This window comes from Pan troglodytes, chromosome 23 (genome assembly GCF_028858775.2).
Source record: "Pan troglodytes isolate AG18354 chromosome 23, NHGRI_mPanTro3-v2.0_pri, whole genome shotgun sequence".
Classification (NCBI taxonomy): Eukaryota; Metazoa; Chordata; class Mammalia; order Primates; family Hominidae; genus Pan; species Pan troglodytes.
In genome coordinates this window covers 33,878,312-33,898,309 of record NC_086016.1, presented here as the reverse complement: position 1 = coordinate 33,898,309, position 19,998 = coordinate 33,878,312, and the positions used below count along the sequence as shown (strand labels likewise).

At 45.2% G+C, this 19,998-nt stretch overlaps 1 protein-coding gene across 43 annotated transcripts in view; it reads right to left on the bottom strand.

Annotated features, from left to right (window-relative positions):
- DEPDC5 (DEP domain containing 5, GATOR1 subcomplex subunit) overlaps window positions 1-19,998 on the bottom strand; it is a 155,279-nt gene that overhangs the window by 126,105 nt on the left and 9,176 nt on the right. For all 43 annotated transcript variants that reach the window (XR_010156137.1, XR_010156138.1, XR_010156136.1 and 40 more), the window contains exons 5-8: window positions 18,013-18,098; window positions 16,408-16,491; window positions 14,212-14,261; window positions 4,932-5,001 (exon numbers count right to left, since the gene is read on the bottom strand). Coding sequence is in view for 30 of the 43 variants with exons in the window: in XM_063808195.1 (XP_063664265.1) it covers window positions 4,932-5,001; window positions 14,212-14,261; window positions 16,408-16,491; window positions 18,013-18,098 (290 nt within the window). In the remaining 13 variants the exon portion in view is untranslated. The remainder of the gene's footprint in view (window positions 1-4,931; window positions 5,002-14,211; window positions 14,262-16,407; window positions 16,492-18,012; window positions 18,099-19,998) is intronic.

Genomic DNA, 19,998 nt, shown 5'->3' with positions numbered 1-19,998 from the left:
CTTTAGCTAGACACAGAGCGCTGATTGGTGCATTTACAATCCTCTAGCTAGACATAAAAGTTCTCCAAGTCCCCACTGGACCCAGGAAGTCCAGCTGGCTTCACCTCTCACCACCTTTGCCTCCTGAAGTGTTGGGAATAAGCATGAGCCACAGCTCAGGGCCATGACTTGGGACTTCTAAAAGCAAACTTCATCCAAGCATTCTTTGTTTCATTTAAATAGTTACTGAGCTCTTACTCTGAGCCCTGTTACAGAGACAGTGAAAATAAGATCTGGTCCCTGCCCTCCAGGAGCTTACAGTACAAGATAAAAACATGCAGAACATTGCAACATATACAAAGGTTCTATGAAGATTTACACATGAAATGCAGGAGAAGGGCAGTGAATCTACCTAGGAAAGTTATGGAAATCTCATTATGGAGACAGAACTTGGGCTAAGATGTGCCAGGTGATGAGTTGCCAGTCTAATAAATTATAATTCACATTGTACTTCCACTACACTCAGACTGCCTCAAGGAAAAGCAAAAGTGGTTTTCTAGCCCTGTGTGCTATACCACAGAGCCTTTGCTCCACAAGGCTCTAAAGAAGTTTAGAGGGAACATAAAATGTAAATCTCTAACACTCCTTTAGTTCATCAGAGACCTGCTCCTTAAAGACTGAAGCTCCTGGCCGGGCACGATGGCTGACGCCCGTAATCCCAGCACTTTGGGAGGCTGAGGCAGGTGGATCACCTGAGGTCAGGAACTGGAGACCAGCCTGGCCAACATGGCGAAACCCCAACTCTACTAAAATACAAAAATTAGCCAGGCATGGTGGTGAGCGCCTATAATCCCAGCTACTGGGGAGGCTGAGGCAGGACAATCGCTTGAATCCGGGAGGCTGAGGTTGCAGTGAGCCAAGATCATACCACTGCACTCCAGCCTGGGCAACAGAGTGAGACTCCACCTCAAAAAAAAAAAAAAATTTTTTCAGAGAAATGAACAGAAATATAGGCTATATTGTCTAAACGTTATAATAAATATGCAAGGTTCTTAATAATTAAAGTTGTTTTTGTCTGTCTGTTCATAGAGACAAGGTCTCACTCTGTCTCCCAGGTAGGAGTGCAGTGGCACCATCATAGCTCACTGCAACATCAAACTCCTGGGCTCAAGTGATCATCCTGCCTTAGCCTCCCAAGTAGCTGACATTATAGGTGTGGGCCACTACCCCTGGCTAAATTTTTCTTTTTAGAGATGGGGTCTCCCTCTGTTGCCCTGGCTGGTCTCAATCTCCTGGGCTCAAGCAATCCCCCCACCTCGGCCTCCCAAAGTCCTAGGATTACAGGCATGAGCCACCATGTTCAGCTCCAACTTATTTAATATTTTTTTGGCCAGGTGTGGTGGCTCATGCCTGTAATCCCAACATTTTGGGAGGCTGATGTGGGCAGATCACTTGAAGTCAGGAGTTCGAGACCAGCCTGGGCAACATGGTGAAACCCCGTCTCTACTAAAAATATAAAAAGCCAGGTGTGGTGGCAAATGCCTGTAGTCCCAGCTACTCAGGAGGCTGAGGCAAGAGAATCGCTTGAACCCCGGGGGCGGAGGTTGTAGTGAGCCGAGATCACACCACTGCACTCCAGCCTGGGCAACACAGTGAGGCTCCATCTCAATAAAAAATAATAATAAATAAATAAATAAATAAATAAACTCATGTTTTTCTGATTGGTGTGGTGGCATGTGCCTGTAATCCCAGATACTGAAACAGGACTGCTGGAGCCCAGGAAGGACCCCTGAATAACACAAGACCCCCATCTCAAAAATAATTAATTTAATGGAAAACCTGAAAGTCTTGTTTCTCTAATCAGATAATAAATTCTTTGTTTTTTTTTTTTTGTTTTTTTTTTTTTGAGACGGAGTTTCGCTCTTGTTGCCCAGGCTGGAGTGCAATGGCGCGATCTTGGTTCACCGCAACCTCTGCCTCCCAGGTTCAAGAGATTCTCTTGCCTCAGCCTCCCAAGTAGCTGGGATTACAGGCATGCACCACCAAGCTCAGTTAATTTTGTATGTTTAGTAGAGACGGGGTTTCTCCATGTTGGTCAGGTTGGTCTCAAACTCCCGACATCAGGTGAACCACCTGCCTCGGCCTCCCAAGTGCTGGGATTACAGGCGTGAGCCACCGCGCCTGGCCCAGATGATGAATTCTTGAGGCAGGGGAGCCTATCTAATATTTCACTCCACCAACATTTGAGAGACTACTAGGTGCCAGTAGACATGCCAGAGAACTTTGGCATATAAAGATTAAAGATGCAGTCCTTGCTCTGAGGGCGCACACAGTCCAGTGACATGGCACACAAGCAAGCGCACCTACTGCAGTGTGGGAACTGCTAATGAGTGCACAGATCCAGGGTGCCATGGAGGTACTTCCAGCCTGGTGGACCAGGAAGGCTCTCCAGAAGCAGGGAATCCTGAGACTAGAGCTGAGACCTGGATGAGTGGCTTGGGAAGGGGAAAGGCAGGGTCTAGGCACCCTAGGATACAGAGGGCAGCATGTGCAAAGACATGGTGAAAAGAGAGAAGGTGGCATGTTGGGGAACAATGAGTGGTTTGCGTGGCGAGGACACTGGGGGGCAGTGGGGAACAACACATGGGAGAAGTGATTAAGAGAACTCCAGACTCAACTGCCTCCAGTGATTCCTCCACTCAGGCATCCAAAAGACTTTTCCCAAACAGAGCTTCCTAATCTCCCCAACCTGCTTCTTCCCTGTCTTCCCCATCTCATAAATGGCACCACCATCTACCTAGCTCTTCAGTCCTTCTCTTTCCTTCACTCCTCACATCCAATCTATGAGCAAGTTCTGTGGACCCTATCCAGAAATGTGTCTCATACCTGCCCACATCCTTCCATTGTTATAGCTCTCACCTTAGTCCACACCACCATTTTCTTGCTAGACTATAGCGGGCCTCCTAACTCACTTATCTGCTTTTACTCTTGACCCTGGAAATAACACTCTATACCAGAGCCAGAAGGGCTGCAGCACTTAATGCTAAATGCCTATCCATTCTTCCCTTCTTCTGATTCTATTCTGGAAGGCAAGAGACCCAACTGAAAGACAAAACTTCCCAGCCTCCTCAGCAGCTACAAGTGACTAAAATCTGGCCATCATGATTTAAATGGAAGTGTTGTGTCTATAAAGGAAGATGACTTGGTGGGAAGGTACACCTCTCTTGTCTCTCTTCCCTTCCTCTCTCCTCTGCCTGGAATATGGAGGTGATTATATCAGCTCTTGGTGGATCATGGAATTCCTACCCTGAGGATAGCAGAACAATAAGACACAAGGACACCAATAATAGTGACACTATTGTACCAACCATGAATTACATACCCATGATTTCTTTTACATGACAGAGAAAAGTTGACCTTTGGCCATTAGAGCCGGTGATTTGGAGGGTTTTATTCAACAAAACACAACTGAATGAGTAGTGATCTCTTAAAAGCATAATTCAAGTATCACTCTCCCACTTAAAACCCATCAATGGATTCTAATTCTCCTTAGAAACACTCTAAACTGGTTCTAACCACCTTGAAGGCCCTGCATGAACTGGCTGGAACCTGCCTATCTCCTCACCAACATCATTCTCCCTACCTGTCTGCAATACTTCCACCACACTGACTTCTGAAAATTGTTTCCTTTGCCTGGAATACTCTTCACCCCAGCATTTATAAACTAGCTAAGTCTCACTTTTCAGACACCTTTGCAGGAAAGCAAAGGCACGATTATGGTGAGCACTCTGGCAATTAATTGGGTCATGTGTATACACACACACAAACATACATGTATTTACAAACAATGTAAATACATCCAATGTAAACAATAGGAAATTACAAAAATGAAGTTCATGGAGTGGTTCCCTCTAAGGATACACTGGGTCTCAACCAAGGGTGATTTTACCTTTCAGAGGACATTTGGCATGTCTGGAGAAATTTCTGGCTGTCATAACTTGTAGATTTGTAGGGTGAAGGGTGGTAGGTGATACTGGCATCTAGTGAGTAGAGGCCAGGGATGCTGCTAACCATCCCACAATGCACAAGACAACCCCCACAACATATTAACATTTTGGGCCAGACAACTCTTTGCTCTGGAGGCCTGCTCTGGACGTGTAGCATGTTTAGCAGGATTCTCACTAGATGCCAATGGCACAACCCCTCAGTTGTGACAACCAAATATGTCTTTAGACATTGTCAAAAGACCCCTGAAGGGAGCAAAATCACCCCTGGTTGAAAACCACTGCTCTCAGAGAAGGCATGGAGATGGGAGGGAGAAAAGGTAGACATACAGTTTTACCAGCATGGGTAACGTTCATTGGCAAAGGTCTCTCTTCATGTTTATGACATGATCTTCCATGGGGCTTAACTTTTGCTATGTATGAGTAGGCATGGCATAATGCAGGCCAGATACTCTAGCTCTCTGTTTGACATTAAACAGACCCCTTCAGAAGAAAATGAAGATCAACTCCAAACTGGAGAAATCCAACTGTAAAACAGTTTCAGGAGAACTTGATATTACATGTGGGCAAAGAGTAGCAGTCAAGAGCTTAGCAGATTTTTGTTTGTTTGTGTTTTTTGTTTGTTTTTGAGATGGGGTCTTGCTCTGTTGCCCAGGCTAGAGTGCAGTGATGCAATCATGACCCACTGCAGCTTCGAACTCCTAGGATCCCGGTAATTCTTCCACCTCAGCTTCCTGAATAGCTGGGACCAGAGGCACCCATCACCATGCCTGGCTAATTTTTGTACAGGTGGGTCTCTCCATGTTGCCCAGGCTTGTCTTGAACTCCTGGGATAAAGCAATCTGCCCACCTTGGTGTCCTGCCCCGCCCTTGTTTTATTTTTGATTTTAGGACTTAGCCATAATGGTATGGAGAGATAAAACCAAAAAAGCATTTTATAAATCTTACCCTGGTATCTTCACTGATGTAACCACACATGACCTTCTCATTCTTAACCCACAGTTCACCAGCCTGTGCTCTGAAAGAATACACACACAAGTTATTACAAGTCTTACATGAAACCAATACATGCCTGGTGCAATAGCTCACGCCTGTAATCCCAGCACTTTGGGAAGCCAAGGCGGGCGAATTACCTGAGGTCAGGACTTCGAGACCAGCCTGGACAACATGGTGAAACCCCATCTATACTAAAAATCCAAAATTTAGCCGGGCATGGTGACATATGCCTGTAATCCCAGCTACTCAGGAGGCTAAGGCAGGAGAACCGCTTGAAGTCACGAGGCAGAGGTTGTAGTGAGCCAACATCATGCCACTGCACTCCATCCTAGGCAAGAGAGTGAGATTCCGTCTCAAAAAATAAAAATAAAACAAACCAAAAAGAAATAGGGGCAACTTCAGGTGGCTCTGCTATTTATACTCAAATGACCTAACTGGTTACAGATTTCCAGAGAACTCCGTGAACAGATTATCCAATATAAAGAACTCTCATACTATACTGAATATGAACAGGGGCTCTTAATCTGGGAGTCCACATATAGGTCTAAAGAAGGGCTTCTTGGCCGGGCGTGGTGGCTCACGCCTGTAATCCCAGCACTTTGGGAGGCCACGGAGGGCAGATCACGAGGTCAGGAGTTCGAGATCAGCCTGACCAACATGGTGAAATGATGTCTCTACTAAAAAAAAAAAAAAATTTAGCTGGGCGTGGTGGCATGCGCCTGTAATCTCAGTTACTCAGGACGCTGAGGCAGGAGAATCACTTGAACCCAGGAGGTGGAAGTTGCAGTGAGCTGAGATCGCGCCACTGCACTCCAGCCTGGGCGACAGAGCGAGACTGTCTCAAAAAAAAAAAAAAAACTTAGGGCCAGGTGCAGTGGTTCATGCCTGTAATCCCAACACGTTGAGAGGCTGAGGCGGGTGAATCACCTGAGGTCAGGAGTTCGAGACCACCCTGGCCAACATAGCGAAACCCCATCCCTACTAAAAATACAAAAATTAGCTGGGCATGGTGGCACCTATAGACCCAGCTACTTAGGGAGGCTTAAGCAGGAGAATCGTTTGAACCCAGGAGGCGGAGGTTTCAGTGAGCCGAGATCGCACCACTGCACTCCAGCCTGGGCAACAGAGCGAGACCCTGTCTCAAAAAAAAAATAATAGTAATTAATTAATAGCAACTTGGTATTACATTTTTGGGATTGATGTGTTTTCCTCCATGCATTTTTGAGGGCAAGAAGTAGATAGTACGAGAATGGGTGCAGTGGCTCATGCCTGTAATCCCAGCACTTTGGGAGGCCAAGGCAGGTGGATCACCTGAGGTCAGGAGTTCAAGACCAGCCTGGCCAATATGGTGAAACCCCCTCTCTACTAAAAATACAAAAAATTAAATGGGCATGGTGGTGGGCACCTATAATCTCAGCTTCTTAGGAAGCTGAGGCAGAATCGCTTGAACCCCGGAGGCAGAGATTGCAGTGAGCCAAGATCGTGTCATTGCACTCCAGCCTGGGCAACAAGAGCACAACTCAGCCTCAGGAAAAAAAAAAAAAAAGTGAATAGTACAGTAGAAAAAGTAAAGCATGGCTTTCAGACCTGACCAGCCTGAAGAGAAACTGGTCTAGGCAAGAATCCCAGCTGAGTGTCACTTACTACGTGAATGGCCATAGTAAATTCATGAGGTTCAGTGGCATTATCTTTAAAAATGAGACAATGGGCTGGGCACGGTGACTCACACCTATAATCGCAACACTTTGGAAGGCCAAGGTTGGCAGATTGCTTGAGCCCAGGAGCTTGAGACCAGCCTAGGTAGCATAGTGAGACCCTGTCGCTATAAAAAATACAAAAAATTAGGCAGGTATGGTGGCACATGCTGTAGTCCCATCTACCTAGGAGGCTGAGGTAGGAGGATCGCTTGGGCCTCACAGGTCAAGGCTGTAGTGAGCTGTGATCGCACCACTGCACTCGTCTGGGCAACAGAGTGAGACTGTTGCAAAAAACAAAACAAAAAAACAAACAAAACAAAAGAGACAATGAAGCCTACGCCTTACAGAGCTGCTTTTGCTTTTTTTTTTTTTTTTTTTTTGAGATGTAGTCTCGCTCTGTTGCCCAGTCTGGAGTGCAGTGGCGCGATCTCGGCTCACTGCAACCTCTGACTCCCTGGTTCAAGCGATTCTCCTGCCTCAGCCTCCCGAGTAGCTGGGATTACAGGCACGTGCCACCATGCCCAGCTAATTTTTTATATTTTTAGTAGAGGCGAGGTTTCACCATGTTGGCCAGGCTGGTCTCGAACTCCTGACCTTGTGATCCGCCCGCCTTGGCCTCCCAAACTGCTGGGTTTACAGGTGTGAGCCACTGCGCCCAGCCTTCTACAGAGCTGTTTTCAAATTAAACCAGATAATGTGGGGAAACTGTTCAGGACAGTGTGAGGATAGGGCGTGCTCAATTAGTTTACTAGCAAGAACTAGAACTACGGCAGGTATTAACACAAAATGCTATCCTGGAGAGAAAGTGGTAGCTGTTAGCTGAGCACCGTGTAATCAATCATCCCTCAACCAACCACCTCAAGCCCTTATCTTCTACCAATTTCACTCTTTCTCCCAACCTACCTCACCTAAGCAATCAGTCCTCATAAAAAAGGAAGACAAAGGCCAGGTGCAGTGGCTCACACCTGTAATCCCAACACTTTGGGAGGCCGAGGTGGGTGGATCATGAAGTCAGGAGTTTGACACCAGCCTGGCCAACATGGTGAAACCCTGTCTCTACTAAAAACACAAAAATTAGCCAGGCGTGGTGGCGGGCGCCTGTAATCCCAGCTACTCGGGAGGCTGAGGCAGGAAAATTGCTTGAACCTGGGAGGCAGAGGTTGCAATGAGCTCAGATCGCACCATTGCACTCCAGCCTGGGCAACAAGAGTAAAACTCTGTCTCAAAAAAAAAAAAGGAAGGAAGACAAAATCAGATAAAAGCCAGGAAAATGCTGTGTACCATGAGTCATAGTTCAGGCTACCTAGGAAATGCTGGACAATCAATCAATCCCTCCGGGTCTACCCCATGCCAAAATGAAGAAGGCTGGACCAGGCCCATGGCTTATACCAAGTGGGATGCTTTTTCATACTCCTTTGCCCAGTTACATCTGTGAATGAACAAGTGTCACAAGCCTGACCTCAGAAGAGACTTGTATTTCTTTAATATTATAATAAGGAGGTCAGGCACGGTGGCTCATGCCTGTAATCCTAGCACCTTGGAAGGCCGAGGTGGGTGGATCACGAGGTCAAGAGATCGAGACCATCCTGGCCAACGTGGTGAAACTCCGTATCTACTATCTTGCTATGTTGCCCAGGGTGGCCTCAAATTCTTAGGCTTGAGCGATTCTCCCACCTCAGACTCCCAAGTAGGTGAAACTACAGGCACAAGCAGCCACACCCAGCTAATTTTTTTGTATTTTTAGTAAAGACGGGGTTTCACCATGTTGTCTAGGCTGGTCTTGAACTCCCAGACTCAAGCAATCTGCCCACTTAAGCCTCCCAAAGTGCTGGGATTACAGGCATGAGCCACCGCACCCAGCCAGCTCTGCTTATAATCGTCAGAACCCCACATTCACAGGACCTCTAAAACAAGCTTGGTGTGGCCGGAGGTGGTGGTTCACGCCTGTAATCCCATCACTTTGGGAGGCCGAGGCAGGCAGATTACCTGAGGTCGGGAGTTCGAGACCAGCCTGAAAAACATGGTGAAACCCCATCTCTACTAAAAACACAAAATTAGCCAGGCATGGTGGTGGGTGCCTGTGATCCCAGCTACTTGAGAGGCTGAGGCAGGAGAACTGCTTGAGCCTGGGAGGCAGAAGTTGCAGAGCCAAGATCACGCCACTGCACTCCAGCCTAGGTGACAGAGTGAGACTCGTCTCAAAAAAAAAAAAAAAGTTACAATGTGATCCAACAGGCTAGGGTTTAAGGTCATTATTTTTTAAAAGCAAAATGTTAGTCAATAGGAGACAAGATTTTGCTACTATATATATATTTTGTTGTTGTTGTTGTTGTTTTGTTTTGTTTTTTTGAGACGGGGTTTCGTTCTTGTTGCCCAGGGTGGAGTGCAATGGCACAATCTCGGCTCACCACAACCTCTGCCTCCCAGGTTCAAGCAATTCTCCTGCCTCAGCCTCCCGAGTAGCTGGGATTACAGGAGCCTGCCATCATGCCCAGCTAATTTTGTATTTTTAGTAGAGACAGGGTTTCACCATGTTCGCCAGGCCGGTCACGAACTCCTGACCTCAGGTAATCCACCCACCTTGGCCTCCCAAAGTGCTGGGATTACAGGCATGAGCCACCACACTCGGCTCATGTGTTCTTAACTATGTAACTATTACCAGATTGAAAGTTAAATTGCAGGGAAATTATTTGACCATTTATAATGACTTTAACTATACAAATGACTATACTTTATTTTTCTCATAGGAGGCCCAAAGCATCTTTTTTCTCAGGCATTCACAAAGTCAGCAAAAGAAAGTAACCTTTGAGATCCAGTGTAGACATACTGTAAGTCTTCTGGAGAAAAGATAGAAGACTGTAGTTTACATTTAACCAAGCCTGAGCCAAATATCAGGACAGATCTTTAAAAGTCTAAAAGAGGCCAGCTGCGGTGGCTCATACCTGTAATCCCAGCACTCTAGGGGGCTGAGCCAAGAGGATCGTTTGAGCCCAGGAGTTGGAAACCAGCCTGAGGAACATAGTGAGACCCTGTCTCTACCAAAATGAAACAAAAACAAAAACAAAAAAAGAGCCAGGCATGCTGGCACGCACTTGTAGTCCTAGCTACTCAGGAGGCTGAGGTGGGAGTATTGCTTGGGCCTAGGAGGTTGAGGCTGTAGTGAGGCATGATGGCATAACCGCATTCCAGCCTGGGCGATAGAGGAAGCCCGTCTCAGAAATAAATATATAAAAATAAAGTTAAAAAGTGACAATCTGTCAGGGTTTTCTTTTCTCCATCTAGAACTGTGTGTATGAGGGTATTTACATAGAGAAACAAAGAACTTAAAATAGAAAGAGATCAGCCGGGCGTGGTGACTTACAACTGTAATCTCATCACTTTTGGAGGCCAACATGTGCAGATCACTTGAGGCCAGGAGTTCGACACCAGCCTGGCCAACATGGCGAGACCCCGTGTCTACTAAAAAAAAAAAATTAGCCGGGCATAGTGGTGCATTCCTGTAGTCCCAGCTATTCAGGAGGCTGAGGTAGGAGAATCACTTGAAACCAGGAGGCAGAGGTTGCAGTGGGGAGATATGATGCTACTACACTCCAGCCTAGGCAACAGAGAAAGACTCTGTCTCAGAAATAATATATATAATATATATATAATTTAAAAATAAAAGAGGAAGCAATAGAAAAAAAATGAGAGAGATCTGAACAGGTTTCCAAACCGAGGCTGGCAAACTACATACAGCCTTCAAGCCAATTCTCGCCTGTCTCCTGTTTTCATATGGCCCATAGCTAAGAATGGCTGTTACATTTTTAAATAGTCGAAACACACAGAATATGCAATAGACCTGAGATCTATTGCTACTCACAAAGTCTAAAATATTTATTAACTGGTCCTTGACAGAAGAATATTCTAAACCAACTACTCCATTTTGCAGATGTGAAGACTAAGGGTTTACTGAAGTTACCCAACATCACTCGAACCACTCATCACAGTGATGGCTAAACTTTTTTTCTGGCTCTGCAGATACAGATCCAGGCTTCCTGACCCTGGATACCCATCCAGTAGAGATCTGCTGATACTGGAGGCATAAACCTAGGTTACATTTTTTGTGCTGCTTGAGATTTAGTCACTTCTTGGGTTGTGCTTTAGTTGCTTGGATGTTTTAAAGAACACTGACCCGCTAACAAATTTTTGTTTGTTTTCAAAGTTGGGATCTCACTCTGTTGCCCAGGCTGGAGTACAATAATGCAATAATAGCTCACTGCAGCCTCGACCTGTGCTTCAGTGCTCCTCCCACCTGTTTCCCAAGTACCTCAAACTAGAGGAGCCCTGACACCAACCCCCGTTCTTTTTTTTTATTGTTACTTTAGCCAGAGTCTGACTCTGTCACCCAGGCTAGAGGGCAGCAGAATGATCAAGGCTCACTACAGCCTTGAACCTCCCTGGATTTAGGTGATCCTTCCACCTCAGCCTCCCAAGTAACTGGGACTACAAGCGCCACCATGACCAGCTAATTTTTGTATTTTTTTTGTAGGGAAGGGGTTTCAGCATATTGCCAGGTTGGTCTTGAACTCCCAGGCTCAAGCAAACTACCCACCTCAGCCTTCCAAAGTGCTGGGATTAGAGGCATGAGCCACTGCACCTAGCCATAATTTTGTGTGTGTGTGTGTGTGTGTGTGTGTGTGTGTGTGTGTGTGTGACGGAGTCTTGCTCTGTCACCAGGCTAGAGTGCAGTGGTGTGATCTCGGCTCACTGCAACCTCTGACTCCCTGGTTCAAGCGATTCTCCTGCCTCAGCCTCCCGAGTAGCTGCGACTACAGGCACAGGCCACCACACCCAGCTGATTTTTGTATTTTTAGTAGAGATGGGGTTTCACCATGTTACCCAGGATGGTCTTGATCTCCTGATCTCGTGATCTGCCTGCCTCAGCCTCCCAAAGTGCTGGGATTACAGGTGTGAGCTACCACGTCCAGCAATTTTTTTAAAAATTACTATTTCTGTAGAGATGAGGTCTTACTATGTTGTCCAGGCTGGTCTTGAACTCCTGGCCTCAAGTGATCCTCACGCCATAGCCATTTTACCTGGCTCCCCCCAACAAGTTTCAAAATACCCTTTTTGGGACAAAAAATGAAGCCTTTATCCTTTCTTTCTTTTTAGGATCAGTATTTCATTCTGGTCAAATAGACCTAGTTGATGATGAAAAATTATTTACAGAAGGATTCTGGCTAATAAATGTAGAAGGGATGACTGAATTAAAAAATCACCAAAAAAAGGAAAGAAAATCACCATCTTACAACAATCCTCAATGGATGAAACCATTAGGTGAAAAGTTGATGGGGGCTGGGTGCGGTGGCTCAACGCCTATAATCCCAGCGCTTTGGGAGGCTGAGGAGGCGGGATCACCTGAGATCAGGAGTTTGAGACCAGCCTGGCCAACATGGTGAAACCCCATCTCCACTGAAAATACAAAAATTAGCTGGGCATGGTGGCACGTGCCTGTAGTTCAGGAGGCCCAGGCAGAATAATTGCTTGAACCTGGGAGGTGGAGGTTGCAGTGAGACAAGATCACACCACTGCACTCCAGCCTGGGCGACAGAGTGAGACTTTGTCTCAAAAAAAAAAAAAAAAAGTAGATGGGGATCTTTATAACGAGGGACTACACTGCACCCTGTGACCCCACTGAACAAGCTTAGGATCACCATAAGTCAGTTAACAAGACAAATATGCCGGGTGAGGTAGCTCACACCTGTAATCCCAGCACTTTGGGAGTCCAAGGTGGGCAGATCACGAGGTCAGGAGTTCGAGACCAGCCTGACCAACATGGTGAAACTCCGTCTCTACTAAAAATTCAAAAAAAAAAAAAAAAAAAATTAGCTAGGTGTGGTGGTGGGTAACTGTAATTCCAGCAACTCACGAGGCTGAGGCAGGATAATTGCTTGAAATCAGGAGGTAGAGGCTGCAGTCAGCCAAGGTCCCACCACTGCACTCCAGCCTGGGTGACAGAGCAAGACTCTGTCTCAGAAAAAAAAAAGACATAAATATGATTGTGTGTACACAGTAAATTTCAGGAAAGAAACAAGTTGTTTCTGGGGAGAGGAATGTATATTTCACGAGATATCTTTCTGAATTATTTGAATGCTTAATTATGTGCATGTTGTACTTTTTTTTTTTTTTTTGAGACAGTCTCACTCTGTCACCCAGGCTGCAGTGCAGTGGCATGATAATGTCTCACTGCAGCCCCAACCTCCCAGGGCTCAGGCGATCCTCCCACCTTAGCCTCCTGAGTAGCTGGGAGTACAGTCGCACACCACCATGTCTGGCTGTTTTTTTTTTTTTTCTTTTTTTTTTAGAGACTATTTGTCATGTAGCCCAAGCTGGTCTTGAACTCCTGGGGCTCAAGCACACTCAGCCCACCTTGGCCTCTCAAAGTGCTGAGATTACAGGTGTGAGCCACCGCACCTGAAATACTTTCTGAATTTTTTTTTTTGAGGCAGGGTCTTGCTCTGTCATCCAGGCTGGAGTGTAGTGGTGTGATCCCAGCTCACTGCAGCCTCTACCTCCCAGGCTCAAGCGATCCTCCCACCTCTCAGCCTCCCGGGTAGCTGGACTACAGGCGTGTGTCACCACACCCAGCTAATTTTTGTATTTTTTTGTAGAAATGGGGTCTCACTATGTTGCCCAGGCTGGTCTTCAACTCCTGGGCTCAAGCAACAATCTACCCACCTCAGCATCCCAAAGTGTTGGGATTACAAGTGTGAGCCACCACACCCAGCCACTTTTTGAATTTAAAGGGGATTTCACAAAGTCTCTTTTTTCTTCACAAACTAAAATATAGAAATAGTTTTAATAAATCAAGAGTACAGCAATATAGTTAAAAAGGTAACAAATCAGGAGCCAATGTGCCAGTCATTTTATGTTTCTAAACCTGTTTCCTAACTTGTAAAATGAGAAAGTATGATTCAATACGTGCATCTAGGGTTTTTCCAGTTGTAAAATTATGAGTCTCTATCTCCTTTTTTTTTTCTACTTCCTTTTTTACAGAATGCCAGGGGGCTTCATCAACTTTTTCCATTAATAAGCCTCAAACTACTATAGTGCATTTTGTGGTTTGTTTGAGCTACAACAATCTAACTTCTTTTTTTTTTGAGACGGAGTTTTGCTCTGTCGTCCAGGCTGGAGTGCAGTGGCGTGATCTCAGCTCACTGCAAGCTCTGCCTCCCGGGTTCACGCCATTCTCCTGCCTCAGCCTCCCAAGTAGCTGCGACTACAGGCGCCCGCCACCACGCCCAGCTAATTTTTTGTATTTTTAGTAGAGACGTGGTTTCACCGTGTTAGCCAGTATGGTCCTGATCTCCTGACCTCGTGATCCGCCCACCTCGGCCTCCCAAAGTGCTAGGATTACAGGCGTGAGCCACTGTGGCCAGCCAACAATCTAACATTTTATACTTTTACACATTTTATTATATGGACATCCATATGCCTCCACTGCTTTATGTAGCCCAGTTACTGCACAGATAAGGCAAGAGTGATGTAATACCTACCTGATGCCAGCAAACTCCACCTTCTGGGTGATATAGGCACATGTGCTGACCTAAGAGGAGAGGGAGAGAGGGGTAGAGAGAGGGAGGGAGGGAGAGAGGGTGAGAAAGAGAGAGAGACTGATTAACATATTAAGGCCATGAAAAATCACAAACAAGAACTCCTAGCTTTCTAATCTCTTCTACCAACCCAAAGTTGAACTAGCTTGTGAGTAATAGATTTACCCCACAGGAAAACCTGTTAGGGTAGGTATGACAGTAGGTGCTTAAAGAGTTTGGCAAGTATAGATAATAGCAAAGACCAGGTGGATGATAAATGACCAGCTTTACAAATATCCTCATCTTCACATGTTTATATACATATCTGCATTTATATACTCATTTAAATATTGTGTTGTTTCTCATTTTATCTCTCACTTTAGAAAATGGAACCCTCAACAAATAAAAATTAAGCAGATTTTTCCTGAAAATATACCCTGTATGGAAATTCTACCTATAATTTGTGGTTACATAGTATACAAAAACTTCATTTCTTTTGATTAGTGTCAAAATGGAAAAAAAAACCTCAAACGAGAATTTTCAGAACCAGTTCATAATTCTGATGAACTAATCTTTTCAAGTTGAAATGTTCATTAAAAAATTAATACATGTGGGTGTGGTGTACTGTTTGGGTAATGGGTGCATCAAAATCTCACGAATCACCATTAAAGAACTTACTCATATAACCAAACACCACCTGTTCCCCAGTAACACGGAAATAAAAAAAAAATTTAAAAAAAGAAACAATTAAAATATAATAAAAATATTTTTATTAAAAAAATGGGGCCAGGTGCACTGGCTGACACCTGTAATCCCAGCACTTTGGGAGGCCGAGATGGGAAGATCACAAGGTCAGGAGATCAAGACCATCCTGGCTAACATGGTGAAACCCTGTCTCTACTAAAACTACAAAAAATTAGCCGGGTGTGGTGGCGGGCGCCTGTAATCCCAGCTACTCGGGAGGCTGAGGCAGAAGAATGGGTGAACCCGGGAGGCGGAGCTTGCAGTGAGCAGAAATCGCACCACTGCACTCCAGCCTGGGTGACAGAGAGAGAGTCTGTCTCAAAAAAAATAAACAAATGAATAATTAAAAAATGGACCGGGCACGGTGCCTTACACCTATAATCCTAGCACTCTGGGGGGCCAAGGTGGGCGGATCACCTGAGGTCAGGAGTTCAAGACCAGCCTGGCCAACATGGTGAAACCCCCACCTCTACTAAAAATACAAAAAAAAAGCTGGGCACGGTGGCTCACGCCTGTAATCCCAGCACTGTGGGAGGCCGAGGAGGGCAGATTGCCTGAGGTCTGGAGTTCGAGACCAGCCTGACCAACATGGAGAAACCCCATCTCTACTAAAAACACAAAATTAGCCAGGTGCGGTGGTGCATGCCCGTAATCCCAGCTACTCCGGAGGCTGAGGCAGGAGAATCGCTTGAACCAGGAAGGCAGAGGTTGTGGTGAGCCGAGATCATGCCATTGCACTCCAGCCTGGGCAACAAGAAACTCCGTCTCAAAAAAAAAAATTAGCCGGGCATGGTGGTGGGTGCCTGTAATTCCAGCTACTTGGGAGGCTGAGGCAGGAGAATCGCTTGAACCCAGACGACAGAGGTTACAGTAAGCCAAGATCCCACCATTTCACTCCAGCCTGGGAGAAAGAGCGAAACTCCATCTCAGAAAAAGAAAAAAAAACAATGAATACATGTGGAAAACAGGAAGAGGGTACAGCAAAAAGCAGTGTGATCTGGAAGCCACAGGATCTGGGTTTTGGCCAAGAGTCAACTTACTATCTAGCCTTGGGCAATTACCTAACTTCTCAATCTCAGTTTCTACCTCTATAAATTAGGGATAATAAATACCTGTCCATGAGGAGATGTGAGGAGCAAATGGGATAAAGTGAAAACCTGAAAACTATGGTTCTATTCCAATGTAAAATACAGTATAACTTCCTATCTAAACCAAAAATGCTGAGTAAAAATCTGTAACAGTAAACAAAAGATAAAAAAAACAGTGAAAAGAGAATGGAAGAACACACAAGATGTTGACAATAATTGTCTGTAGATGCTGAAATCAGAAACGATTTTATATTCTTCTCCCATAATAAACAGGGATTATTCACATAATGGAAAAAGTAACAGACTTTCAAAAAAAATCACATCTTACCAAACTTTTCTTTAGTCGCCACATATCCCCACGGCCAATGTACTGATCCTTAAAAGTTAATTCCACTAGGTCAAGGGTCACATCCTAAAAGGAATAATCAAATGATATCTCTGACATTACTTTGCCACACTTTATAGTCAGAAGGTAATGCCCACTTACCATGGAAAAAAACTTACTGCAAAAAAGAAAACTACTGGAAGACCATTCAGTAGCAGAACTCTGATAAACAGAATTATATCCTGCCAAAGCACACTTTTCAGTATAGTTGGTAAATCTACAACTGATCCTATAGCCGCTGTAGCACATTGAGTGTGATGGGTAGTGGGGGACTCATTCTGTATTTTAGTCTGGATTCTGGCACACAAACATGACACTGACCTATGCACTTTTTTCCCTATTAATGTCAATAGTACTTTCTGGACAATAATTTTTATCTATTATAACATCACTTCTTGAAGAAAAATGAGAATACATTTTAAAATGTTAGTATTTTAATAGAAAGTTTTACATATAGTTTCACATACAGAAAATGGTTAGGACAAGCTTCAAGAAAAGTGGTGGTGGGTTTTAAATGCAACCTACATACTGCCTACATTCTAAATGACACGTAGGCTACTTATTTATTTAGTTATTATTATTTTTTGAGACAGGATATTGCTGTTGCCCAGGCTGGAGTGCAGTGGCACGATCTCAGCTCACTCACTGCAGCCTCCGCCTCCTGGGCTCAAGTGACTCTCATGCCTCAGCCTCCCGAGTAGATGGGACTACGGGGGTGCGCCACCACACCCAGCTAAGTTTTGTATTTTTAGTAGAGACAGGGTTTCACCATGTTTCCCAGGCTGGTCTCAAACTCCTGACCTCAAGTCATCCGCCTGCCTTGGCCTCCCAAAGTGCTGGGATTACAGGCATGGGCCACCACCCATGGCCTACATGTTTAGTTTTACAAGACAAGGTCTTGTTCTGTTGCCCAGGCTGAAGTGCAATAGGGCACAAGCAATCCTCCTGTTGCAGCCTTTCACGTAGTTGGAACTACAGGCATATACAATACACCCAGCTAATCTTTTAGAAAAGTTTTAGTAGGCAGGACGCGGTAGCTCCCACCTGTAATCCCAGCACTCTGGGAGGCCGAGGCAGGTGGATCACCTGAGGTGAGGAGTTCAAGAACAGCCTGGCCAATATGGTGAAACCCCGTCTCTACAAAAATTAGCTGGGTGCGGTGGTACGGGCTTGTAATCCTAGCTACTCAGGAGGCTGAGGCAGGAGAATGGCTTGAACCTGGGAGGCACCAGTTGCAGTGAGCCGAGATCGCACCACTGCACTCCAGCCTGGGCAACAGTGACACTCCATTTCAAAAAAAAAAAAAAAAAAAAGAAAAGTTTTAATAAAGACAAGGTCTAACTATGCTGCTCAGGCTGGTCTTGAACTCCTGGCCTCAAGCGATCCTCCTGTCTTAGCCTCCTGATGTACTGAAATTACCACACCTAGCAGGCCACACATTTAATAGTCTAACACTACACTTAAGTAACCCATTGTTTCCTTAGTAATCTAACCTTGAGGAAGGGTGCTTATTCCAAAAAGATATTCAAGTACAAAACAAAGACATACCTTAGGGTCTACGACATTAACATAGACATCCTGATAAGGTCTCAGCCGGAACACTTGAGTCACAGTCTGGTCCACACTGATAGTTTCTAAAACAGAAACAATATCTGGCTCAGATAACATATTTTGAAAAAGCAGATCCCTATATTCTAATCTATAAACACTCAACTCAGTAAGCAACACAATTGATCATCTGACACGGGCAACACACAGTCTCTTCCTTTCAGGAGCTTAGAATTTAAACAATTCTCTGCTTTTTTAGGTGAAATAAGACCAGAGCCTAAGCAATCAACAAAAATGGAGAGAAAAAGGGAGAAGGGAGGGAAAATAAAGAATTTAAGAAGGAAGAGGCTGGGTATGGTGGCTAACACCTGTAATCCCAGCACTTTGGGAGATCTAGGCAGGAAGATCACCTGAGGTCAGGAGTTCGAGACCAGCCTGGCCAACATGCTGAAACCCTGTCTCTACTAAAAACACAAAAATTAGCCAGGCATGATGGTGGGCGTCTGTAATCCAAGCTACTTGGGAGGCTGAGGCATACAAATCTCTTGAACCCCAGAGACAGAGGTTGTAGCGAGCTGAGATCGTACCACTGCACTCCAACCCGGGTGACAGAATAAGACTCTGTCTCAATAAATAAATAAATTAAATAAGAAGGAAGACAAGAAAGTTCAAAGACCTGTAAAACTCCAGAAGAGAAAGGAGATCTTCTCTTTGGAATGAAGTTATCAGTGGTAAAGAAGAAACAAATTTTTCAATGAGCCCTTAAGTCTGGTAAGAAACGTAACAGGGGGCAGGAGATAAGGGGAAGGTATGAAGGTCATTCTTAGGATTAAGGTTTTATAGAATTCTTTTAAAATCTTTAAATTGGCTGCATGTGGTGGCTCAGCAGATCATGAGGTCAGGAGTTCAAGACCAGCCTGACCAACATGGTGAAACCCCGCCTCTACTAAAAATACAAAAAAATTTTAGCCAGGTGTGGTGGCGCACACCTGTAGTCCCAGCTACTCAGGAGGCAGAGGCAGGAGAATTGCTTGAACTCAGGAGGTGGAAGTTGCAGTGAGCCAAAATCACACCACTGCACTCCAGCCTGGGCGACAGAGGGATACTCCATCTCAAAATAACATAACATAACATAACAAACATAACATAACATAACACCACATAACATAACAATAAAAATGAAAACTTTAAATTTTTTTTTACTGCTCCTTGCAGAGCAGGGATAACCCATAGGCAGTGTAACCAGAGTAGCCAGGTTTTATAGAATGTTTTCTCCTCAAATTGAAACATTGAATTGTTAAATATGAGTGGACAGCCAGGCATGGTGGCTCATGCCTGTAATCCTAGCACTTTAGGAGGCCAAGACATGAGGACTGCTTGGGCCCAGGAGTTCAAGACCAGCCTGAGCAAAAATTAAAAAAAAAAAAAAAAAAAGAATTAGCCAGGCATGATCCTGTGGGCTGGGCGTCTGGGGTCTTAGCTACTCGGGAGGCGGAGGTGGGAGATGGAGAATCATTTGCACCCAGGGAGGTTGAGGCTGCAGTGAGCCGTGACTGCACCACTGCACTCCAGTCTGGACAACAGAGAGAGGCCCTGTCTGAAAGGGAAAAAGAAAAAAAAAAAAGGCAGGGGCAATGGTGCAGTGGCTCACGCCTGTAATCCCAGGACTTTGGGAGGTTGAGGCAGGCAGATCACCTTGGGTGAGGAATTTGAGACCAGCCTGGCCAACATGTTGAAACCCCATCTCTACTAAATATATAAAAATTAGGCCGGGCATGGTGGCTCATGTCTGTAATCCCAGCACTTTGGGAGGCGGAGGAGGGCAGATCACGAGGTCAGCAGTTCGAGACTAGCCTGGCCAACATAGTGAAACCCTGTCTCCACCAAAAATACAAAAATTAGCCGGGTGTGGTGGCATGCACCTGTAGTCCCAGCTACTGAGGAGGCTGAGGCAGGAGAATCCCTTGAATCCAGGAGGCGGAGGTT